Source organism: Apiospora marii (assembly GCF_038362585.1).
Source record: "Apiospora marii strain CBS 49790 chromosome Unknown utg000003l_segment0_segment0, whole genome shotgun sequence".
In the NCBI taxonomy this organism is placed as follows: domain Eukaryota; kingdom Fungi; phylum Ascomycota; class Sordariomycetes; order Amphisphaeriales; family Apiosporaceae; genus Apiospora; species Apiospora marii.
In genome coordinates, this window is record NW_027117374.1 from 1,398,534 (window position 1) to 1,422,429 (window position 23,896).

The 23,896-nt window shown below is 56.0% G+C and overlaps 11 protein-coding genes across 11 annotated transcripts; 4 read left to right on the top strand and 7 right to left on the bottom strand.

The window, feature by feature from the left end:
• Positions 1-51: 51 nt before the first annotated feature.
• PG985_003942 (uncharacterized protein) lies at positions 52-903 on the top strand (the record flags this gene model as incomplete). The annotated part of the gene is made up of 3 exons (XM_066823711.1): positions 52-322; positions 617-663; positions 712-903. The coding sequence occupies 3 exons, from the start codon at positions 52-54 to the stop codon at positions 901-903; spliced, it is 510 nt and encodes a 169-aa protein (XP_066686871.1).
• A 1,049-nt stretch (positions 904-1,952) lies between these two features.
• PG985_003943 (uncharacterized protein) lies at positions 1,953-2,573 on the bottom strand (the record flags this gene model as incomplete). Its single annotated transcript, XM_066823712.1, has 1 exon — positions 1,953-2,573. One exon carries the CDS (start codon positions 2,571-2,573, stop codon positions 1,953-1,955), a length of 621 nt encoding a protein of 206 aa, XP_066686872.1.
• A 528-nt stretch (positions 2,574-3,101) lies between these two features.
• Positions 3,102-3,824, bottom strand: PG985_003944 (uncharacterized protein; the record flags this gene model as incomplete). Its single annotated transcript, XM_066823713.1, has 1 exon — positions 3,102-3,824. The coding sequence occupies one exon, from the start codon at positions 3,822-3,824 to the stop codon at positions 3,102-3,104; it is 723 nt and encodes a 240-aa protein (XP_066686873.1).
• A 1,354-nt stretch (positions 3,825-5,178) lies between these two features.
• PG985_003945 (oxidoreductase- 2OG-Fe(II) oxygenase family) lies at positions 5,179-6,319 on the top strand (the record flags this gene model as incomplete). Its single annotated transcript, XM_066823714.1, has 2 exons — positions 5,179-5,541; positions 5,603-6,319. The coding sequence occupies 2 exons, from the start codon at positions 5,179-5,181 to the stop codon at positions 6,317-6,319; spliced, it is 1,080 nt and encodes a 359-aa protein (XP_066686874.1).
• A 108-nt stretch (positions 6,320-6,427) lies between these two features.
• PG985_003946 (uncharacterized protein) lies at positions 6,428-8,703 on the bottom strand (the record flags this gene model as incomplete). Its single annotated transcript, XM_066823715.1, has 3 exons — positions 6,428-7,563; positions 7,628-8,317; positions 8,397-8,703. 3 exons carry the CDS (start codon positions 8,701-8,703, stop codon positions 6,428-6,430), a joined length of 2,133 nt encoding a protein of 710 aa, XP_066686875.1.
• Positions 8,704-9,154: 451 nt separating this feature from the next.
• On the bottom strand, positions 9,155-10,731 carry PG985_003947 (tol protein; the record flags this gene model as incomplete). Its single annotated transcript, XM_066823716.1, has 3 exons — positions 9,155-9,899; positions 9,951-10,522; positions 10,585-10,731. 3 exons carry the CDS (start codon positions 10,729-10,731, stop codon positions 9,155-9,157), a joined length of 1,464 nt encoding a protein of 487 aa, XP_066686876.1.
• Positions 10,732-11,440: 709 nt separating this feature from the next.
• On the top strand, positions 11,441-14,388 carry PG985_003948 (uncharacterized protein; the record flags this gene model as incomplete). Its single annotated transcript, XM_066823717.1, has 5 exons — positions 11,441-11,579; positions 11,648-12,034; positions 12,092-13,119; positions 13,189-13,320; positions 13,384-14,388. 5 exons carry the CDS (start codon positions 11,441-11,443, stop codon positions 14,386-14,388), a joined length of 2,691 nt encoding a protein of 896 aa, XP_066686877.1.
• Positions 14,389-15,804: 1,416 nt separating this feature from the next.
• On the bottom strand, positions 15,805-18,066 carry PG985_003949 (uncharacterized protein; the record flags this gene model as incomplete). The annotated part of the gene is made up of 8 exons (XM_066823718.1): positions 15,805-16,136; positions 16,222-16,266; positions 16,332-16,651; positions 16,771-17,115; positions 17,186-17,392; positions 17,459-17,582; positions 17,660-17,766; positions 17,882-18,066. 8 exons carry the CDS (start codon positions 18,064-18,066, stop codon positions 15,805-15,807), a joined length of 1,665 nt encoding a protein of 554 aa, XP_066686878.1.
• A 557-nt stretch (positions 18,067-18,623) lies between these two features.
• Positions 18,624-20,113, bottom strand: PG985_003950 (uncharacterized protein; the record flags this gene model as incomplete). Its single annotated transcript, XM_066823719.1, has 2 exons — positions 18,624-19,797; positions 19,917-20,113. The coding sequence occupies 2 exons, from the start codon at positions 20,111-20,113 to the stop codon at positions 18,624-18,626; spliced, it is 1,371 nt and encodes a 456-aa protein (XP_066686879.1).
• Positions 20,114-20,670: 557 nt separating this feature from the next.
• PG985_003951 (uncharacterized protein) lies at positions 20,671-22,400 on the bottom strand (the record flags this gene model as incomplete). Its single annotated transcript, XM_066823720.1, has 4 exons — positions 20,671-20,952; positions 21,024-21,431; positions 21,690-22,288; positions 22,352-22,400. 4 exons carry the CDS (start codon positions 22,398-22,400, stop codon positions 20,671-20,673), a joined length of 1,338 nt encoding a protein of 445 aa, XP_066686880.1.
• An 844-nt stretch (positions 22,401-23,244) lies between these two features.
• On the top strand, positions 23,245-23,465 carry PG985_003952 (uncharacterized protein; the record flags this gene model as incomplete). The annotated part of the gene is made up of 2 exons (XM_066823721.1): positions 23,245-23,383; positions 23,404-23,465. The coding sequence occupies 2 exons, from the start codon at positions 23,245-23,247 to the stop codon at positions 23,463-23,465; spliced, it is 201 nt and encodes a 66-aa protein (XP_066686881.1).
• Between the last annotated feature and the right edge of the window lie 431 nt (positions 23,466-23,896).

The following is a 23,896-nucleotide window of genomic DNA, read 5'->3' on the forward strand; positions in this document are numbered from 1 at the left end:
AAATCGGAACCTTCAACATCCAAACACGGTATTATCAGAACCATAACGACAATGTCATCGTCGTCATCACCAGAACCATCATCACCAGAACCATCAAAACTACCACAACAGGGTGGCGTACATCTTCTCTCCGTGCGTGTGCGTGTGGGTGCATCGACATCCCCTGTATACGTCAAAACCTCTCCGTGCATCGACAAACCTCTCCGTGCATCGACAAACCTCTCCGTGTGCGTCGACATCTTTGTGTGTGCGTTGAACGTCTCTGTCAACGTCTCTATCTGTCTGTCAACGTCTCTGTCTGTCTGGGAGCAGCAACACCTCTGTAAGTGCTCATATCTGTCTATGTGCGGTCACGTCTGTCTGTGTGACGGCGTCTCTTCTCTTTGCCGGCGAGGCTTCTCTTTGAAAACGTATCTATCTTCATTTTCTTTCATCCTCCTGTCGTTCTATGACTTTGGACAAATTCATCCAACCTGAGTGCGCCTGACCGTTGCACTTCGGATCGCAACAGAACCACCTGTTCACTCAAACAAACGGGATCCCTCGGAGGAGTCTATACCTTTCAGGTAAGCCTACCGGCTTGGCCTTCACACTCTTACACTATGCTCACGTCTAGTGTGTCCAGCCAATACCCATGAACCTCTTCCCGAAAGGAACCGATATGTACCACTTTCCGCTCGGTAATAGCTAGTAATGCCCACTCGGCTCTAGTCAGAAGCATCATTGGTCTCCGGAGCCCTCGGGTTCGGCGCCTTTGTGGTCTGGTGCTGGGGCAAGGTCAAGGAGCGCCTGGTGGGCAGGACCGTTGTTCTGTCGCCACATGGCCACCAAACCCGCCGCCTGTCTTCTTCCTCTACGCAGACCAGCCAGATCAAACCATCCCAGACAAATCATACACACTAGGCAAGCAATCTGATCATACCGATCAGGCTGACGGTCTCATCTACTATACATATACCCGGCATCGTCCCTTTCGGGCTTCAAAGGTGTTGGGTGGATTCCTCCTCACGGTTTCGCAACTGCAAGAAAGCTACCACCGTATTTGCTGCCTGCGTCTTAAGCGCCGTCGTCACCATCAACGTTGAAACCGACATCACCATGTGGCGGCTCGACTCATTGGCGCCCACCGGGACCCGAAGCCACGACCGCTCTCCTCCAACACCTACACACTATGACTGATTTCCCTCCCGCAGAGATCACCACCATCATTGTGACCTGCGCTGTCGGGCACCCCTTGGCCTTGGCGGTCTTCATGAAAATCCTCGTAGGCCGGGTCGGGTTCAGGAAGGGAAGAGGGAGGGTCGGCTTGAGAGAGACAGACAAATGGACGTACACTATGGCGCCCTAGTCCTCGCAGAAGTTGTAGGACTCGTGGTGGCTGTCGGGCTCATGTGGTACCCATCATTGTGGACAGGGATAAGCTCACCGGGTGAAATAGTAGATTAGGCCTTCTCTGACTCGGGAGTATCTCAGACTAGTAATAGGAAATGGAACATTCTCTGATATCGATCTTCTCCCCCAAAATGTCATGCTATCTGCTATCTCTTTCCCATAATTGATGTCCGGTGGCAGGCAATCACCAACCTGGGGCGTGTCATGATTTCCATCCATGGCTCTTTGGGTACTGTAAACGCCTGTAAGTCATACGAGGAGAGGGATCTCCCTTTTTCTACCTTGCTCTCCCAAACTGCCTCCTCAATATACACTCCCCCCAGGTGATGTTTTTGATAATGATGATTTTAATACCATTACCGAATTCACAACGGACAACAGGACCCATTTGTCAATAGGAAATAGGGCATATAGTTCAAACAAGAGGATCAGATCGGGGTTTTCTTTCGTTCACTTCAAGCAAGAAGAGGATTAAATCGAGGTTGGGTTCGTTCACGAACCTAATTCAAATCTTTCATTAAAAAAAAAAAAAAAAAACCTCTTTCAAAAGGAAAAAAAAACTACTTCTTTCTCTCTCTCTCTCTCTGTCTCTCTCTCTCGCTCTCTCTCTCTCCCTCTCTCTCTTCCTCTCCCTCTCCCGAGGGCACCCGAAGGCGGACCTTGGGGGCGGCGTCGGCGGCCGTGGTGGTGGCGCTGCCGGTGTCGTCGAGCTGCTGCCGCAGGGCGGCAGCCCACAGGGTGAAGCCGCTGCCGGCCCCCAAGCTGCTGCTGCTGCTGCTGGCGCTGGCGCTGCCGCCGCCGCTGCCGCCGCCGTTGCCGCCGCCGTTGCCGTCGTCGTTGCCGTCGCCGCCGCCGCTGCTGCCGCCGCTGCCGCCGCCGCTGGTGCTGCCGCCGCTGTCGCCGCCGCCTCCGGTGCTGCTGCTGCTGTTGCCGCCGGCGGGGGTCTGGGTGGCGGCGGTGGTGGTGGTGGTGGCCTTGCCCTTGCCCTTGCCCTCCTCGAGCTTGCGGGCGTCGGCCTCGGCGCGACGGCGCACCAGGCGCTCCTTGAGCTTGCCCCAGCCCTTGTACAGGGCGGCGATGGCCCCAATGGTGCCGAAGACGTAGGCGGCGACGACGCCGGCCTTGGCCCATGGGCCCTCCTCGGGGGGCGATGGTGCTGCTGGCGCCGCCTCCGTCGGCATCATCGTCATCATCATCATCATTATTTTTTTTTAAAAAAAAAATTGGAAAAAAAAAGTCGTTCGCGCGTGCGGGCGGGCGGGCGTGCGTGTGTGTGTGTGTGCTTTTATCTAGTCTATCTGTCTGTCAGCTGGTTAGTCTATGTGCGGTCAAAGAACAAAGGGAGAAGAAGAGATCGAAGCTTGAAGTCAGTCGGACTGTTTTGAGTCGCTCGCAGCGGATGCTCTCTGGCCGTTGGTGCCTTCCCATTTCATTCCCAGTTCCTGAAGGCCCAAGATCAACACAAGGCAGGGGAAAGCACCTGCTTCGGGACAAACTAATACAGGCACGAGGTGAACCAACACAGGACGGCAGGAGCAACAGCCTTCCACCCTCTGTATGACGGAAGCCAGGCGAACAATTCACATATGGACTTAGACTCGATAAAAAGCTGATCTCAACATGCATTTGATGTACCTAACAGAAGTAGCCGGAATAAACTAAAAACGCACATCTTCTCTGGTGGTGAGTCGTGACAATGCACCAGCATGTCAGAGGTTGGCGACGGTGGCGCATCTTGCCGCGAAGTTGATGTTGAAGTCGGCGACGGCAAGGAACGATTGTGCGACGGCCTCGTACCCGTCCAGGCGCTCCACCATTCGCCCTGCTGTTTGTAAGACCCCGGCTAGCATGACGTGAAGCCCTACACGCGCCTGGGAGTAGTTTCGGTAATTTACCAGTACGATGTGGTGTGCCTGGCGGTTGGGGCGCTCAAGATCCAGTAGGATTTGGCACACCGTTCTCTCGAAGGCAGTCGTCGCGATGCGGACCACGCTTATCCCATCCTGTAGCTCCCAGTCGACCGTTGCAAAGACGGACCTAATCAACCTCGAAATCTCGCTTATAGTCTCATGTCTGCGCTCCTCCATAATATTGGTGTTTGGTAGGCGCTGGCAATGTTCAGTGACACGGCCGGCGGCGAAATCGCATAGCTGACGAATACGAGAAGAAATGTCGACGATGTCGATACTATCATCCGATTGCTTGAGACGCTCCAACGCGCAATCCGCTTGAGCCATTGCTCCATTGATAATTTTGAGGTATCTGGGATGCCGCGGCCGCGGTGCGCCTGAAACGGCTTGACTGGCTCCATGGAGACCAAAGCATGCCTCTTCGTAGCTTGGTGGCGGTGTATCAGGGAGGAGTCCCTCTTTCTTCTTTTCGGCGGGTTGTAGCAGCCCTGAGGCCCACTTCAAGAGAGATCGGCCTCGCATCTTGGGTTGATCTCGAATTCTTATGATGACTAGCCCAGGGAAAACGGAGCTCAAGGGTGGTTTGATGTTGGCAATATGTTTCCTACTTTACGAAGGTAGAATCTCCAAGCCTTTTATGTGTAGGGCGCCGAGTCACCAGCACCGACCGGAGACAGGACTGGAGGGGGGATTTCGCAGTCATCGGAGGCCGTTATCAAGCTTTTGTCTATCCAGGGGAGCTGTATTCATATGTACACATTCAAGTGGAAATAAGGTTTTACAATCTTTTGCGGCCCACAGACCCTATTGCTTAACAGTCGAGATGACCCACGATCTACGGTTGGCTATTGTCTGGCATTGCCTCCAACGTGGTCCGGGCCTTTCCCGCCTCGGACTGCCAACTCGCTCGACAAACCATGGCATCACCAAACCTTAGATGTCTCTTCGCCCACCAACCCAAGAAGTAAAGGGCCCTCAACCAGGCTTTATAACCTGATTTGACATGTAGTTCCCTTGACCGGGCCGGTGTAGCCTAGCGGTAGTATTATTATTCATATACTTAAAGGAAAGAGGGTTCAACTCCCTCTGCGGTCACTTTTTTTTTTTAATCTCGTCTCGAACTAGCTTTTCACTCATCAGCCTGTTGAACGAGGACCGGAAGATGTGACAAGAGGAGTCGCTTCAACGTTCAAAGATTCTTCAACATAACAGCCTTGCTGACGGTCCGCACCCGATGGTGGAATTTGACAACTTATACTTAGCACCTCCGATGAAGGGAGCGGTTCGTCTTGCTGTACATCATCAATAACTATGTACCCACATTCATCAGACGTCATATTGCCGAAAATCGGGCTGTATATGTAGGTCCTTTTGGCCACCACAGAGCCTAGTCATCTTGCCGTGCTGCCCAGCCGTGATAATAATGGGTATTGTGATTTAAATGGGTTGATGCAAGATGATAGCCGAATCCAACGTGCTGCTAGTGACTATGCAACACGCATCTGCAAGCCTAACTCCTCATGCTGACCCTCCTGCGCGTTTGCACCTTCAACGCCGATTCCACAAATCATCAGCTGCGGCTAAGCTCCCTGACTGTTGCAAGACATGCAAAGCTCCGGGACTCCATCCCTGACTCATAATTGCGCCTATGCCGACTGAGGGGATACAGATCAATAGTTCATGGCTCAAACAGTGCAACTTTGACTACTCGGGGCTCTTGTACATGGTTACCCTTGCCATCTTTCAAGCATCAATCCTCTATAAAGGTTATAAATGAATGGCATCGATCTTCTGTACATAATACGAGACAGCTGGACTTGCTCGCGGCTGAACAAACACGCCACCATCAGACACGTTGGCTCTACTCCCTACCAACATGTCACATCCTCCACGTCCAAAGAAGCTGGACCTACCCACCGAGAAACTTGGGAAACTTCACACACTGTCATTACACAAGTTACAGTCTGGATCAGTTTCAGAACAGGCCCTGCTTCTTCAAGCATGCATGGAAGATGGCTTCTTCTACTTGGACTTTACACAGTCCAGGCTTTGGTCCACACTAGCGAACGACATAGAGTCTGTTTTTGAATTGGCTGAGAAGCTCTTTGGCTACCCCTCCGATGTCAAGGGCTTGTTTGATGTCGACAAGGTTTCAGACCTCAAGATGAACGGCTACAAGCCAAAGGGTCGCAACATTGTCAGCAAGACCGGGAAAAGCGATGGCTTTGAGAGCTGGGCGGTAAGTGTTTCCATCCACTGCAGGGAAGGGAATCAAGTGGCCTTGCTTAACAAATCTCCAGCTTCCACGCAACGGGCTCTTCCAACTCTCCAAAGATCCATTTCCGTGTCCTCCCGCCATCGCCACGTACACCCCGTCCATCCGTAGCCTGCTCCAGGGACTGGGTACCGCCGCGCACGTGGTCCTGAGCTCCCTATCGACCTCTCTGTCCCTCCCTGCGGGCCAGCGTTTCGAGGATTTCCAGAGCCCCTCGCGCCCCTCCCCCGACATCCTGCGTCTGCTCAAATACCATGCCGACCAGGACGCGAGATGCCTGCCCCAGACACCGCACACGGACCTCGGCAGCCTGACCTTTGTCTTCTCCACCATGCCGGGCCTGCAGGTCCTGCCGCCGGACGGCCACGATTCCGCAGCGGAGCCGTCCCCGTGGCGGTACGTGGAGCCGCGGCGCGGCCACGCCGTCGTCAACGTCGACGACTGCCTGGCCGTCATGACCAACGGCCTCCTCCGGAACGCCCTGCATCGTGTCGGTCCCGTCGACGGGAGGCCCATGCCGGAGCGCTACAGCCTCGCCTACCTGATGCGGCCCGAGGACGACACCGTACTGCGCGTCCTGGACAGTCCACGCATCCCGCGGCCGGAGAAAACGACTGGCCAAGGACACGATGACGTCACAAGCCGCGAATGGATCAGGCGGAAATTCAGTGCACTCAGGGGCCAGAGGAACGGGGCCGACCTCGATCGGGTTCTGGCGGGAGGGAGGGGGGTGCTGGCTTGAAGACTTGTTCGTGCCCAGATGCCGGACCGGCAACAAAGTGTACATTCCGTTAGCGGGCTAGCACATTTAGATAGTATGAATCTAACCGTATAGTACGCCCTTCGGGGTTCAAACCAACCATATATCAGAAACATGAGACTGCTCTAGCCTGCTGAAATCATCCGAACCCAGGCCCTCAAAGTTACAAACCCCTATCCTCCGATACTGCTTTTGAGTATTTTCTCCATCCTTCTCGCTTGGTGCCACTTTCACGACGATGATACCGGTCCCATGAACCCAAGAAGGCGCAGACGTTACCTGTTCTTCATAACTTGCCCATGAATCCGCATCCCAGGCCTCATCTTGGTTGCCGCTGGCGGTAAGGATGACCAAGTGACATTCCATGTCGGAACACTGGAGGAATTCCAGTGCAGAGTCTGGAAATGCCCTGAAGGTACCCGTGGATTGATTTCCCACAAGTCCGTCTTGGTACACGAGACGAAATGTGTACGCGTGGATGCTGTCTTGACCGAGGCCCCCTTTGGTGGCTTCTTCGTTGGCGGCCATCCTTTGCTCCTCGAGTGCTATCCCCACGAACACACTGCGCACAGCCAACCGCTTCGTCTGCAGCTCGCGCGGCACATCATCATTCGAGCCGCCGCCCCCCTGACCATCCCCGGCCTCCAGCTCAAAGCATACGCCACCGCCCTGGTGGTTCGTGGCCGAGTAAAACTGCCCGGGCTCCGAGGACCGGGGCTGCAGGTCAATCGGTCCCACCAGCGACGCCCACGACCAGCTGGGCCAGAGCCGCGCCAGCCTCGGGGACCTCTGCGCCCGGCCGGGGTCCCGCGACCGCCACGCCAGCTGCTCCGCCAGCTGCGACGACCAGAGCCCGACCCCGTAGTCCTCCTCGCCGTTGTCGAGGCGGAACTGGTCGCGTACGAGCTTCGCGACGCCCCAGACGGCGAGCAGACGGTCCGTGTTCTGGGTCAGGTTGCAGGCGGTGTAGTTGGCGACGGCCTCGCGCCAGAAGGTCTCGAAGGAGACGTCGGCCGACCCGACGAACTTCTGGGGCTTGGTGCTGCTGCCGCTGGCTTGCTGCTGGATCAGCTGCAGCCGCTCCCGCCAGTACCGCTCGGTCGACGACGCGGCGTCGAGCTGCCAGGGCAGGCCGTCGGGCAGGACCTCGCAGGCGGTGGTGGAGGCGCAGTCCCAGAAGACCTGGCCGGCCGCGAAGTGGAGGATGCGAGGCGACAGCATTCGTTCTGTCCTGACGATTAGCCGCAGACCCCTTCCTGATAATATGAAAAGTGAAGTGCGCCTACGTACCCTGGAAGACCCAGCCGCGGCGGTACAGAGGCTCCATCAGCAGCTGGTCGGACCAATACTCGGAAGGAAACACCCTCCATTTCCCCTTCCCGAAGCGGGACCTTTCGGAAGTCTCGACGACGTCCCCGCCAAAGTTTTCAATGTTCTGCCGGTCCTGGAACAGCCCGCCCTGGCAATCGCTGCTGGCGGCGGCGGCGAGGTTGCAGTACGAATTGCGGTAGACGAGGTGCATCAGCTGCCCCTCCGTCTTGAACTCCTCGCCATCCTGCAGAATGCACAGCGAGTCGATCCAGATGTACCGCGCCCTCAGGAGCCGCACGATCTCAACCGCGTCGCGGAAGTTGCGCGGGAGCTGTTCCACTCTGATGCCCGCTTCGGGGTCCGTGAATGTGGCGTGGTTCTCCGGGAGGAGCCGGATCATCTGCGGCCCCTCCGGGCCGCCCCAGCAGTGACTAAGTGTGACGAACCGCGGCTTGGGCCCAGGCAACGGCGCGGTCTCCCGGACGACGACGCGGCCCTCGGCGAGGGCGCTGAGGTCGACCAGGCGCTTCGGGACCCAGGACGGGCTTTCCGGGACGGCGCAGCGTCCGGTGTGCGCAGTGCCGCAGTGCTCCAGCCAGGCATTCAGTTGGGGCCCGACGCTTTCCGTGCCGAGCCTGTCGTCGAGAGAAAGGTTCACGCGGACCGACTCTGCGCGTGCGCCAAGTGTCAGCTTGCTGCAAGACCGTTGCCAAGGGGCTGCCAAGAGAATGGGGGAGGGAGGTCTCACCAGCACCAATCAAGTGGAATGTCTTCGTTGGTGCGTTCTGGAGCTGGGGAAACTGGGTGACATTCGGTCTGAAGTGTATGGTGCATGATGCCTCGCTCTCCCGCAACTTTGGCGACCGGTGGATTGTCCATCGGTAGAGGTGGTTCTTGTCCAGAGCCGCGTTGAAGTCAAAACCCATCCAGGTTCTCGCCTCTTCCTCCTGCCATCCGCAAAGCGTGCAGTATTCGGCTGTAGAAGAGGGGAGCTGGTGGTGACCCCATGCACGAGCACCCTCGAAAATGGAGCTGCGGCAACTGGGACAGATCATGATGGGGCGAGATGCAGATCCTGAAGTGTGACTGAAAGAAATGTGACGACTTACTACAGCACCAAACTAAGTATTAGAGAACTAGCCTTTTCTTTACTTAATGCGCAGCCGGCTGCAGGGACTAGTCTGGGCGTGCTGCGGCTGACATGTCGGTGGGGGCTAAATGATTACCCCCCTTCAAACCCTTGCTACCCTCCTTACGAGCCCACAGTAGATTTGAGGGCCCAAGGCACGCATTTACAATTGCTGCCCGATGGATGTGAATTGCAACTCGTGGATACTCGGTCCAGGCACTATATCTCACTCCGAGCTACCAGACGCACACACGAGGGTTATTTTATCCCCATGTTGTCGTCTCGGGGAACACAGTTACATGGGAAGGAAGCGAAAAAGGGGTCAAATGCAAGTGATAGAGGCAAGAAAACTATTCGGTTCATCCCCAACAGCTCTACTACAACTGTGACAAAACCTCCGAATAATTCTCGGCCACGTACAAGTGAAAATCTACCTGGTAGCACTTCACCCAAATGCCACCCCAGATCTTCCTACTAGTGAGAAACCCCCGGGCGGCGAAGAGGACCTGCTCAAGCCCATCCTCAGAGTCGAGAACATCACTCAACTTGCTTTCATCCCCCTGCCACATCTCGCGGAGCCCCGCTTTCAGTTCTTCATATGGGGTCTCGATCTGCTCGACGAACTTGCCCACGATGCGGATAGACTGAAGACCCAGAAACCGTTGGGTGTCACATGTTTGCGCCGCAACATATGCTATCCCCGCGTCGAAGACGTTCAGCAGCTCCCTGGGAAGCCGGTCCGGGACCGCCCTGGCTTCTTTCAGTGTCTTGGCCTTCCACAGATGATTCAGTCGGAGAAGGGCAACGGCCACGACATCGTCCGAGCGGCTCGCCGTCTCTTCGACAAGTTGCTCGGCCACCCCTGCCGTCTTGTTCGCTGGAGTTGCGAGCTCCTGCCCCAAGTGCGACAGGGGCGGGAGACATGGTGGCGACCCAGGCGACGTTTGCGCCGGGCTGTCCAGGCCCAGATCTCCATGCTCACGTTGTATGGCGTCTCGCACCAGCACGCTCAGGCCTTCCGGGAGGAAGAAGTGACTGATGTAAAACTGGACTTTGCTTGGTTCGTGGACGAGGGAGAGTCCGGCATGGTCGCTACCCATCAAGAACAGGCTCGTATCAGTCCTGAGTATCACTTGCTTTGACTTGCATAGATGAGTGGTAGAGGAGACCTACGCGATGTTGCAGCCATTCCCAGCATTCTTGCACTCCTGGCAGATGTCATATGCTCCCGACCCGCAGGTTTCGCAATGCCACCAAAACCGCAGCTGCGCGGGCCCCGTGTGAGTTTCGACGTCACACCCCCTTAGCTCGCCCGTCAGGTACGGTACTCTAGAAGTGGTCAGGAGCTTGAAGCCCAGGCCTTGTAGTTGGGACAGCTGGGATTCAAGTTCCCGGTACTGAGTGATGTCATGGAACGCCAGGTCGAGGTCGTCGATTACCAAGAATGCTCGATCTAGGGGCTTTACTTGGTCCCGAATCCATTCGAACAGCGCCTCATCCTCATTTTCATGACGCTTTTGCGATTTATCTGGCTCCTCCTCATTTCTTTCCCTGTCGAGGTCAGAGGGGGGAGTATTGCTCTTCAACTGGTGTTGTAACTCAAGAAGTAGTTGTGTGGAAAGAAGTAGAGAGTTGCCGTTTACGGCATGGGCCGACAGCCTTTGCAGGAAGACGGAAATTATGGCTGTTTTAGGGCCTTTGAAAGAAGACCGGAGGTCCTCGATGATCAGACAAGAGAGGGTTGTCTGGAGGCGCCGGGTGATATGTGAACATGACGTTGTCTAATCTCGGGACGGAGGCCACCTACCTTGCCCGACCCTGGCCCTCCAATGCATCTTAGCTGCCACGAAGCACCACCGTCACTCTTCCAGTATTGATACTCAGCAGACTGACCGACATCAAACAGCGGCAGCAAGTGTGCCAAATCAACATCGACAGTCGAGTTAATGGCCATTGTGGAAGAAAACCCTGAGTAGTTGAGCCGTTGGAACTGGGGCAAAGAGCTTGTTCCCACCCCGCCCGGCGAGAGTATGGGAATTTTTGTTCTGGACCGCGCAAAGCGTTGGTCTGGATGAAGTGCCTAGGCCGTCGTAAGGCTGGCCCTGTTTTCCTTGGCCGAATGCTTAACCCACCCGCAGAACCCATTGTACTATTAATACGCGCTGCTAGATTTTGCCCTGCAGCTGGCCAGTAGCAGGACAGTCTAACAAATTAAAGGAGCCGGGTGTGGCTTAGTGCTGATGCTTAGTGCTGACCTCTTGCGATCTCAGCTTCTGCGCCCAACCTAGGCACGTGCATAGTCTTGGGCCAATGGGACGCCAAGGGGGCAGGGATAGTCGGTCTATCACCCCGCCCCCAAATTCTATCGGCATTGCTTATTCGACCGCTAAGGTCTTTCTAGGACTCGGGATATGCAGCTTGGGTCTTTTGGTGAAAATTGGAAATTGGCCGGTGCCAGCCTAGTTCCCCTGTAGCTGAAAGTTAGCTTTGACGGCGTAGATACCCTTGCGGGTCACATCCCAGGCGGTCAAAGTCGAGAATGGAAGCGTCACCGGGAATTTCTACAAAATCATGGGTGTCTCTTTGCCCGGTCTGGAATCCGCCATGGCATTGGCTTCCTCATCGGTGTATGAGTCTCAAGGCAAATCACACCGGCAGGCAAGATGCAACTTCGTGCCTATCTTCTGGCCCTCGGCGCCTCTCTGGGCGCTTTCCGTGCTGTAGAAGCCGCGGATGAGGACAATGACAACCATTCGATATGCGGTGACCTGATGTCCCAAGCCAACACGGGCGACGAAGACTGTAAGTATGATTATTTTCAATAAGTCTTTATAAGAAAAGAAGTTCAACAGGGCTGATTAATGCACTAGCGTACTACTTTTGGGCCGCTGATGTGCAGAGCTGCCTTAGCAGTGTCCCATTCTACTCTGACCCGGCTCTCCGTTTCCTGGAGTACTATAACACCACGCTACAGTTTCAGAGCACTTTGGCCTTCCTCAAGACTCCCCCGGGAGGCTACCAGCAGCCCGCAATCGATGTGGTGGATATCCTCCACCGCATAGAGACCAACGTAACTGCGGGCTACTACCAGAACCAGTACGAGTTCGAGGTCGATCTGCAGAAGTTGGTATTGGCGATTCATGATGCACACGTCTACCTCAACATAGGTGTCACAACGCCCTTTGTCTATGGTAGCCCCTACTCTATCTCTTCCGTCTCTATAGACGGGAAGGAGCCCCCTAAAGCCTACTTGACAGGTATGTGTGTACTTCTTGCTTGTTCGAAAGAACAATTTGCTCACGATGTTTTACCAGACGATATCCAACAAGCCCAGGCAGATGGCTGGACCTGGACGCCGTCTCCGATCTCGAAGATCAACGGCAAAGATGTGGTCGAGTATCTGACCGACTTCGCCTCGCTGAACTCGATCGGCTACGTCGAGAACCACGCAGAGTGGAACGCTCTGATGGGCCACCCGGCGCAGGATATTCAGGGCTGGCCGAACGTGTGGCAGGGCGCTGCCACCTTCTACCCCGGCGACGAGCTAACCTTCACCTTCGAGAACTCGACCGAGCCGCTCGAGACCTACTGGTTGGCGTACTATACCTACCCCCTGGATGCCGGCCCCATCGCCACCAGCGGGGACATGTACAACTTCTTCGCGTTGGGGCTCTACCCGGCGGTCAACGGAACTCCTGCTCACCCCGTCCCTGAGAGCAACGTGATCGGCAAGAGGGACAGGCAGACCGACGGCGGCGATGGAGATTTTCTGGAGCCGTCAGGCGACGACGGCAACTGGGCAGTCGAAAGTAGTGGGGCATACCCGGAGAAGCCAGACGTGGTCCAGCCGGACTTGCAAATCAGTGGTGGCGGTATTGTTACGGGCTACTTCCTCCACGAACTGTCCACCGGCGTTTTGAGCTTGCCCTCCTTCTCTCAGTACGGCGACTACCTCAACAACTTCACCCAGACCGTGCAGGAGTTCATTGATGGTGCGGTCAGCAACAACCTGTCCAAGATCATCATCGACCTCCAGCAAAACTCGGGAGGAGAAGTTGTCTTGGTCATGGATACCTACCTGAGATTCTTCCCGGGGCGAAAACCGTTTGCCGGCAGCCGCAGGCGCAGCCACCCCCTCGGCAACATCATTGGTAACGCGACCACGACTTGGTGGAACACGCTGAACCCTGATTCAGACGAGGATTTCTCTGATTGGGAACTCGGTCTGGTGGACGAGTGGGTCATCACGCCTCGCATCGATGCCGAGACGGAGAAGAACTTTGCGAACTGGCAGGAGTACGCTGGTCCCAAGCGCCATCTTGGGGACGCCTTCACCTTGGTCGTAAGTTAGATCACGATATATCCCTATCCGTCGAAGTCTTAATCATACTAACCACGACTGTCAAATCAGGAGAGATATAATATCTCAGATGTCGATTTCATCTACGAAATGTTTGGAGGTAACCTCCCTACCGACTACCTCGAAGACACTGGTACAGACGCATTTGCTGCAGAGCACTGGAGCCCGAAAGATGTGGTACTGGTAAGTATCGGTGATGTGCCCAGCAAAATTCGGCTCAGCTACTAACTCATCTGTCATATACAGCTCACTGACGGACTCTGCTCCTCGGCCTGCTCGATGTTCGTCGAGCTCATGACCCGCAAGGGCGCCCGCACCGTCGTCATGGGCGGCCGGCCCGTCTCTGGCCCCATGCAAGCCGCCAGCGGCAGCCGCGGGGCGCGGGTCTACTCCAGCAGCTCCCTGGACGGCGACATGGTGGTGGCGGGCCTGGTCGACGACGTGGCTAACCAGACGCTGCCCCATATCCCGCACAATGCCCAGACGCGCGACCCCGGCCTCTGGTCGGCCGCCTACTTCAACCTGCGCGACCAGATCCGGGAGGACGAGTTCGAGAAGGACGATGCCGTACCGCTGCAGTTCAAGTACGAGGCGGCCGACTGTCGCTTGTACTACACCCTCCGAAACCTCTACAACATGACGCAGCAGTGGACCGACGCCCACGACGTGGCCTGGGGCGACGGGACCCGGTGCGTGGACGGCTCGACCGGCTACTCGACGACGGGCCAGACGGACCCCGCCCATAAACCCCCACCGGTTCCCGAACTGGCAGAAGAGCACCGCCCGTTCCCCAAATCCTACACGCCACCCCCACGCGGAGGCTCAGGATCAGCGGCGCCCGCATCCTACCCGGACTTCGCGTCCGAGGGCGGCGGCATCACCGACTCCTACCTCGACTCGACGGAGCCCATCGTCCCCTGCAACCCGGACGGCCGGTGCGACGGCAACATGAAGTGCATGGAGGTCAAAGTGAAGTGCCACAAGAAGACGGACGCCCCTCCCGCGCCCGTCAAGGCGTGCCTGCCCGTCTGCCACGGCGAGGACGGCTGCGCCTTCTACAAGAGCAACATGGCCCTCTCCTGCAAGCCGTTCGGCTCGCGCGAGCTGAAGCAGAGCACCGTGCTGGCGCCCGCCAACGTCGGAGGAGGAAGCAACGCGAGGGGGGCGGGCGGGCTGCCCAAGCAGAAGTTGTACTCGGGGCTTTGCCGGCCTACGTTTGGGACCAAGACATTAGGCGGGTGTCCAATTTGAGCACGGTTCTAGTCGTTTCTTTCGCGAACAGAAGTTTGTTGTTGTTTTATTATATATATATATTACTAAGGATGTATCTATTTTAATAGCTAAGGATTCGTTATCGCACCTTTTAATTATAACCCCTTTCCCTTGAATAGTATTATAATTCTCTCCACCCCCCCCCTCTCTCTCTCCCCCTCTCTCTCTATCTCTCCCCCTCTCTCTCCCCCTCTCTCCCTCTCTCTCCCTCTCTCCCTCCCCCTCTCTCCCTCTCCCTCTCCCGAGGGCACCCGAAGGCGGGCGCTTCTGGGGGCGGCGTTGGCGGCCGTGGTGGTGGTGGTGGCGGTGGCCTCGGCCTCGAGCTGCTGCTCCAGGGCGGAGTCCCACCTGGTGGCACCGCTGCCGGCACCCGAGCTGCTGCTGCCGCCACTGCCGCTGCTGCTGCCGCTGCTGTTTCTGCTACCGCCGCCGCTGCCGGAGCTTGTGGCCGGCGAGCAGGTCGGTTGTTGGAGGAGGGGTAGTTGGTGAAGTAGGCCTAGTCAAAGGGACTTCAGCTGGAATTGACCATCTTCAGGAATGCGTTGATTTCAATGGGAATTGAGGCTGTTCTGAAGAGTATGGAAGACTGGGTAAGGTTAGTCTGAAGATTGACAGACTGGAACTTGGTGGTTTTGGTGTAAATTTGGTGGGCGAGCGCAAGTCGCCCTTCTGGTCGGATTCGACCGTTTCTGGTCAGATTTCAACGCAGAAAACGATGGATTGTATGGTGAGATCGTAGGATAGAGAGATGAAGCGCCCGCCACGCGCGCACCTTATAAAAGAGATGCTTCCAATAGATGCACACTGGTTGGAGTCGGGGAATATGGGAGCAATGTGATGGATTAGAGAGGCCGTTCCAGTAGGCAGGTAGGCTGGCTGGATACCTAGGTAGGTCCATCTTAGAAGAGCTAGTCTGCCACTAGTCCCTATCGATAAGCCTATCGACAAGAAACTAGATGGACCTATCGCTGCCCCCCTCCCCCCTTCTCCTCCCCCTTCTCCTCCCCCCCTAGTAGGGCCTATTATATAAATATAGTAATTGCTATTATCTGCAGCTTTGACTCCCAGATTGCTTACACCGTAACAAACGGGTTGACAGTCCGAGGCGGGGAAAAGCCCAAGCAACGTCAAAGACATCACCAAACACTAATGCAGAGGCATGGACCATACCAGAGATCTTGTGTAATCTTGAGTCTCATACAATAGGTTATCATAGCCATAGAAGAATGTAGATCAAGTCTTTCCCTTTCGATTAGCCCCTTTTGGGACCCAAAGATTCAAGCACGGTAGAAGCCCGGGTTCTACTTGACGATAAATCTAGCATCGAATATGTCAAGAAGCCAGTCAATTGTCCATCCAACTTCATTCGAGAAGACGAATAGCAGACCCAGAGGCTCAAGATTTCCCCTCGGAGACCTCGGAGGGCTCCAGGGGGTGCCGCCGCCACGCCCCCAAGCAAGCCAGCAACGCCGCGGCCGACAGCCCCGCCGCGATCTTGTTCAGCAGGTTGAACGCCTCGCCGTAGGCCTGGACCGCCGCCTCCCGGACCGCGGGCGGGAGATGCTTGATGGTCGCGGGCGACATCAGGATCGCTTCCACGCGCTCGTGGCTCAGCTTGCTGTGCAGCAGCTTGGCGGCGACGAGCTCGGAGATGACGGCTTGCGCGATGGCGACGCCGAACAGGCCGCCCAGGATGCGGATCTGGGTGACGGCGCCGACCGTTATACCTGTGCGTGGTGGGAGCAGGGTCAGCAAGAGGCACTTTCCTTGAAGGGGATATGGGATGGGGCTGGAAAGCCGTGTATGACTTACCGGAATCCTTCCCGCTGACTTCCAATCTAGCGAGGACTAGAAAGCCTTTCGTCCCATAGTTAGTCGTCGTCTCTCTCGTTGCGTGTCTCAGTTGGGGAGGGCTATCTCACTGCTCAACGTAAGTCCGAAACCCAGGCCCAGCATAGCCTGGTATCCATATTGCGCGCGGGCCACTTCCCCTGTTGTCGGCAGGGTGGCCATGAGCCCCAGTGCGACGGTCTGCAGGCAACACGACGAGGCCAAGATGTACCAGCTGATGTTCCACCAGCGAACAATGGCCCCGCCAACGCCCGCTCCGACGGCCGACAGCATTAGCAGAGGGAGCATGCGAAGTCCGGCATCCATGGCAGACATGCTGTTCTGCAGCTGGAACCGCTGTGGTAGGTATATGGTGGTCACCGTCAAGGGGAAACCAGTGATGAATGCGGTCCTGTCAGGGCAGTGAGCATGACAGCAGTGACGCGGAACCACGAGAGTTACTTTCATGGAAAAGGGGAGAAACAGGGATGTCCAAGGCACCCTCCCGCCGAATGAAAAGCCAATACGTACAGGAAGATGGAGCCTAGTACTCGCGTCTGGACCAGGTTAACCGGGAACAGCGGCAGCATTCGGACCTTTGGGATCTTGGCGTTCGACACGAGCCACTCCCAGACGACGAAGCCGGTCATGGCCACGGCACTGACGGTGATGGTAGCGACGATGTCGGGACTTTCCCACGCCTGGCGGGCGCCGCCCTTTTCGACGGCGTAGATGAAGGCGACGAGCCCCGCCAACGAAAGAAGCATCCCCGGGTAGTCAACGAAGCTGAAAGTCCGCTGCCTGATGGGTAGCGGCTGGCTGTTGACGGGGAAAACCCAGGCGACAACACATAGGATACAGAGACCGACTGGGACACTACATAAAGAGTTGATTAGACCGATTCTCGATGCTTGACTGTAGTGCTGAGATCACATTGGGGACATACTTGATGAAGAACACCCATCTCCAACTGCCGCAGGTGGTGATGACGCCGCCCAGAACGGGCCCAAGAAAGCTTGAGGTGGCAAATGTCGGCCCCAGTAATCCGGTAGCAATGCCGATGTATTTAAAAGGGGTTACCTCCATCATCACGGACATGCCGAGACTGTAAAGGCCGGCCCCGCCTATCCCTTGGAAGGCCCGGAGGATGATGCTGTAGGTTATTCAGTTAGTCTAGTTACGAAGGACAACAGAGAGTAGCAGTAGAAGGGCAGCCCACAGCTGAGTCATCGACTGTGCGCCACCACAGGCCGCGGAGAAACTCGTGAAGATGACGATGGCAGAGATCAGAGTCGGCTTTCTCCCAAAGAGGTCGCTCAGGCGGGCGAAGATGATGAGGAAGCCTAAAATTTCACCACTTGGGCGTCAGCATTGTAAATCGCGTTTCCAGAATCCAGGGGACTTGGGATTGGCGACGGACTCGTGTAGGTGATTAGATAGGAAGCGACGACCCAATTCGCATTTTGACCATCTTCAAAGGCGGCGGCGATGGTGACCAACGATGTTGCTATGATGTTCAGCTCCAAGCTTGACATGAAGAGCCCGCAAAGAAGGCTGCGGAGGGGACGGGTGTGTCAGTAACCATCATCAGCAGATAGCTGGTTGTAGCAAAATCGCAGAATTCGCAGTCGCTCCAACATACCAGAAATGAGTGACCCAAAGGCGCCATCCTGATAACGGGTCGAGCTTCGCCACCTGAAGCCCATCGGAAGTCACGTCTGGCTCGCGTTGGAGGAGATCGAGGCTACTGACAGGAAGAAGCATTTCAGGGCCCCCCAAGGGCTGGGACTGCCGCTGAGGATAGTCGTGCAGTCGAGTGTCGTCCATGTCGGTTGGGGGTGGTTCACTTGAAGAGCTCTCTGAAACGAAATTTGCCCAGACAGAGCTAAGACAGCTTGGGAGCCTGACGGGTGGGTTCGAAGAGATAGCTACGGAAGACGGTGATCTCGGATAATTTGTACTCAAGCAACAACGTGCCAGTGATTTTCCTGTCGTCAAGTTTCTATTATGGCCCGAAGTCTTATGTGCAACATTGTTTCCTTATGCAATATCCATAACATGCTCAAAACAACTTGGAGGTACTGTTGAGATCGGAGATCTGGTGCCCCTCAATGGAATCGTTGCACTAAGAGCACGTTACTCAACGACCGCGTAAACTCAAAGGGGGAGGTGTCACGAAGAGGCCATGTGAAAGCCATTGATGGAGTTCGAGACATTTTATGAAGTAAGGTGCGTTTTCTTACCGATCTCGCCCTTTTCAATGGAATTGGCGAGGGGTGAACCTTCAAATCACACGAGCTACCCCTATTCTGTCCACCAAAGAGCTCATATGTCTCAATCCCCTCACAGTGGCTCGACTGCCAATCGCCCCATTCCTTGACGAATTAATATGCCTGCCCATAGGGGCGCTGCGGCGTACTGAGCTGGATATAGCCACGGTGCTCTAATTTGTCCCCGTCATCCACCAAAGCCTGGTACCACTTGTCAAAGTCCGCCAGATACGCCCTCGCCATCCCCTCGTCGCTCGCGTCGAACGGCTCCTCCCCCCTGGCCACCTGCGCGAGCTGCGTCCCCGCGAGCCGGAACCCGCGGCCCAGATCCTCGAGCCCCTCCACGGGCCGGACCGCGCTCGAGACGCGCCCCTCCAGCACGTCGCGCGCAATGCGCGGCTCCTGCGCCGCGGGCCGCGCCAGCCCGACCCCGTCCACGGTCCCCAGCGCGTCCACCATCGCCGCCGCCGACCGCAGCCCGCCCGTGACGAAGACCTTTGTCGTCCGCGCGTCCGGCGGCCCCAGCCCCGGCACGACGGCGTCGGCGAACTCGAGGAAGAACGCCTCGCGCCGCCGGCTGCTCTCGCGGTCCCACGCCATGCCGAAGTCCTCCCAGTTCCCGCCCGTCAGCTCGACGAAGTCGAACCCGCCGGCCCCCGCGAACGCGGCGCACATCTCGCGCGCCTGCTCGGGCGTCATGCCGCCCGCCTGGAACTCGACGCTGTTCAGCTTCAGGCCCAGGACGAACTCTTTCGGGACGGCGCGGCGGATGGCCGTCGCGATCTCGAGGACGATGCGGATGCGGTTCGTGAGGGGGCCGCCGTAGGCGTCGGTGCGCTTGTTGTGGCGCTGCGATAGGAACTGGGCTAGCAGGTAGCCGTGCCCGCCGTGCAGCGCGATGCCGTCGAAGCCGGCGGCGGCAAGATACGTGGCGGCGTGTGCGAAGCTGGCCACGACGTGGTCGATGTCGGCTTGGGTCGCCTCGCGGGGTACGGCGTAGCTGCCGTACATCTCGCGGGCGGGGATCTGGACTGCGCTCGGCGCGATGGTGTCCTTGCGGATACGGGCAAAGAGCTGACCGCCCGGGTGCGCCACCTCGCCGATGATCAGGGAGCCGTCGTGCTTGGCTGCCGCCGCCAGGGCGCGAAAGGCCTCGAAGCGTGGGACGCCGTTGTCGGGCGGGTCGGCGAGCGTGATGACGTTCTCGCCGACGGAGTTCATCATGTCGTACTCGATGGCGATGTTACCGGTGACAATGATGCCGAAGCTACTGTCGCCTTCGCCCCACCTGCGATGGAAAATGACATCTATCAGCCCTGCTCCCCCTTTCATCTATTCGTCTTTCAACTTTCACTCTTGGAAAGAGGCATGCCAGTCGTCGTCTGACCGACTGATCATTTCACGTACCGTCGATAAAGTTCAATCGTCTCTTTGGTGGGTATGCCACGCTCCTGGATGTTTTTAGCACTCCATGTTGCGAGATCTTCAGCCATGGCGGCTTTCATGATGCGATTCTTGACGACTCTCCCCGAAGGCTGCAACACAAGTGGTTGGGCCAGGGGCGAGACATCAACAGGAGCTCCGGGCCAACGTCGTACAGGCATGTCGCTGGCTTTTTATATCACGTAGGAAGCCTGGTTTGAGAATCAAGATGAGTTCTTGGGCTTGTTCGTTCGACTGACAGTTGAAGGTAGTTGTCCTGTGTTTCGACTTTCTGTGGCCACACGATACGTCTCATGCTCGGGTCAGACTCCTTTTATACACGAATTTACTTACTTTTGGATGTCCTAGGGAATCGTCGCACCTCTCATTATTATTGGACAGCTCAAGTAGCCGCCTGTTTGTGCGCTGTGGTTGCATGGGCTCCACACGGGTCAGATTCAGTAAGCGAAATGCAGAACACACGAAAGGGGTTACATCTTGAGGTATTTCCTAATCGGGGTCGAGTAAGTAACCACCAATGAATGCTTGCATGATATTTCACGTGAAGCATATCTTGCCTACATCTTTATTTGGTCCAGTCAATACGAAAACTCGGGTGTGCTGTCACTGCTTTTGCCACATAGTTGCACACAATAACTAACGAGCCTGTTACCTAACTGTTCCAACACTATGACTATCTAAGGGCACTTGATTCATGACAGCTCATGTCATAGTACATTTATGCTCTGGCTACCTCATCGTAGAAAGTCTTGACCGCTGGCTCGAAGGCCTTCTCTGACCATATGTACTGCCGGAGGATGCTAAGAAGGTCCTCCCAGGAAGTATTTGCTGCGGAAAACCTCTGATGCAAAAGTTCCACGTAGCCGTCTCGGACCGGATCGGTACTCGCAAATGCTCCACCGAGGAACAGCATCCATGTGAGCAGGGCCGAATGCCGGTCCCATGCAACATCGTCTTCTGTATTCTGCAGTCTACGGATAAGCTGCGCTGACAAGTGTGTCTACCATAGGTCAGCTATACGCATCACATATATGTATAGTCTCCCTTAGGTTGTTGGGCCACGCAACTTACAGGGATCGGTGATTTCCGCCACACCTTGCAGCACAGCATGGTAGAGGACAAGTATACGGCACAGTAACAGCAGTCCACTAGGGCCGATGATGTCCCTTCTGGTTGTGCCAAGAGTTGTTGAAGCCTCGAACAGGCCCATGCTTGGTGGTTATCGACATGGAGCATGGCGATGGTGTCCTGGCAGATGAAAGACGGCGAGTCGCGCATGTGCTGAAGCGTATGCACGTCCTCCATGACATCCACGAAGTCTCTGGGGAACAGGTGGGCTAGCCTTTGGAATCCGGGCGGCAAAGTGAACCAATCTTGGTACGACACGACATCTCGCGTCCACTGCATCTCGGCCATGGATGTGTGGCTGAATAATCGGCTCGATCCCGTCAATACCGAAGAGTTGAGGTCTTGCCTGTTCTGGATGTAAGCATGCGGGTCCATCAGGTGGAGCCTGCACTCGTGCATGCTTTGGTTCGCTTTACCAGAATATAGCCCTCTTGATCCCATCTGTAAGATAAACACCTCTCTCCCTGCACGCATCTAGTAATTGTTTGACCCCGGTCATATGGATCTCCACCTTTGCACGCTCCCCTAATCGAGCCTGTTAAAGGGAATTGTTTAGTATATTTGAGTCTAATACTGCTTCTGGCGATAATGGGTACGTCAATTACATACCTCTACCCCTGCAAGTAACAGAATCGCGCCAATGGTAGGCATCGCCTCCAAAGCCGAGACATCCTGAACAGACGAAATCTTCCCGCGCAGAGACGAGATGGCCTTGGACTGGTACCGTAAGCTCTCTTGGTCAAGACTGGCGCCTCCCAAGGCTGCGAACGCAAATGTCAGCATGACGGCGTTCAAGAGCGCCGCATCCTCGAGTCCCGTCCGAAAGACCGAGTGAAAGGTCTGGAAGACGACGGAATCCCGCACGCTGAAGACGGGTTCCGTCGCCTGTATGGCGGCAAAGTTTCCGAGCAAAGTCCGGAACCGTGTCCCATGCAAAGGAGGCCCTGCCTCGAAGGGGTCTGTGATGATGGGTGGCGAAACGGCGATGGGAGCCAGGACTGAGACATTTGGGTGCGCTACCTGTTGTGGGGTACCCATGCGCATACCTTGCTCCCGCTGCTCTGGAGGAGCATCCTCACTGGTATTACCTTTTGTCCGCCGCTTGGTCTGCCAGGACTGCCTTATAGCGTGTGACCGGGCTCGGCGCCGGATCTCACGGTTACGAGATTCCTGGGGATTCTGGATGGAGATGAACTGGAATTGGTTGTCTGCGTCGATGCGTTAGCCTGACATTGCTGGGCGGATACAATGCGGTGAATTCGGTGGCGTACCTGGGCCAAAGCGGCTTTCAGCTTCCGAAAATAAATGATGTGATTGCATGGTTCAGGTGTGAAAAGTAGTAATGTCACGATTATCCAGCCGTGGTAGGGAGTGATATCTCCAAAATGGGCAGCATCACGAATAAATATGTTATCCCAAGGTAGAGGCGCAGATACTATATCATTACTCAGCAATATGCAACTTACAGTTGACTGTCAAGGGAGGGGAGCAGGAAGGTTGGTTGCATCCGGGAATGATATCTGTGATACTACTAAAAGCGGTCACGCACCAAGGGTGAGATTTTACCATTTTGGGGTCCCGATGCAACATCGATTATAAACCGGACCCTTCCTATAACCAATGGAACCCAACTCCAACATCGATCCCCCCGTAATGCATGGTAGTGGGGACTTGTGATAGCATACCCCTGTACTGATTACGCCCTTTGGATCTATAATGACCGCCCTGCAAGTAGGTGTTGCTGACATCCGCAGCTTCGCGGCATTGGTAATCGAACCCTGTTCCAAGTCGAGGCTAGCTGGTCAGGATGTTTTCTCGAAGTTCTACTGGTAAAGCACCACTGTCCGCTATAGGACAGGTAGATAAACGTCGAGTCACGCGTAGACAATGAATATATGATGGTATTCCGCTCTGCGGATTCGGTAGAACTCGGAACGTATATGAGGTACCTCGATGGCAAAAGCAAATTACAGACAGAACGTCTGCAAGAGATCAGTCTGGCATACAGCAGTCAAGCAGGCAAAAGACCAACAACGACCTGGGCACTCCAAGCCACTTGATAACTCCAGGCAGCCATACCACCATACCCCCCTCAAACTCCCGTGTCTTCCAGCCAGCCAAACTCGGCGCCATGCAACTATCTCACCGCAACGGCATACCCACCATGATATGCCTCCGCAATGACGGCCACCACGTCCTCACCCCGCTCACCCCGCTGCAGGCCGGGTACTACTGGCAACGGGCCTTGGCCAGCGGCCTCGACCGCGTCGGCGTGCGGCGGAGTTCCTGGAGCACGTTCCAGGGTATGGGCATGGCGGATCAGTGCTCAAGGCCAAGGATCTCAACCTGGCGTTCATACACCTGATTGAGGCACGGGTGTCGTGATTCGACGACGTCGCGCAGGAAAAGCCGGGGCAGCATATGGAATTCGCGTATTCTGTGGAGAGGCAGCACCTCCCTCGCGGCTGGGGCATACACGCCCAAGTCAGCCAGGAGCTTGGTGGATGAAACTTATTCAGACATTAACATCATTGTCATGTTTCAAAGGCATTTCACGTCGAACCCGGACACGGTGTCCAGGATAAAAACATGGACTGCACCTCACCCCCTACCGCCGGGAGTCCCGCAGAACCACCGGAAGATTATACTACTTTCCCCTTCAGTAATGAGTTCCTGGCTGTACAGGAAGGAAGATGAATGGAGACAAAACCGATCCGTGTACCAAAAGTGCCGCTTCCGGCGGGTCCGAAGATAGGTCCTGCCCCAGGTATTGGTGGGACTGATGACAGATCCGGGGTCAGGCCGAGCGGTTTAGG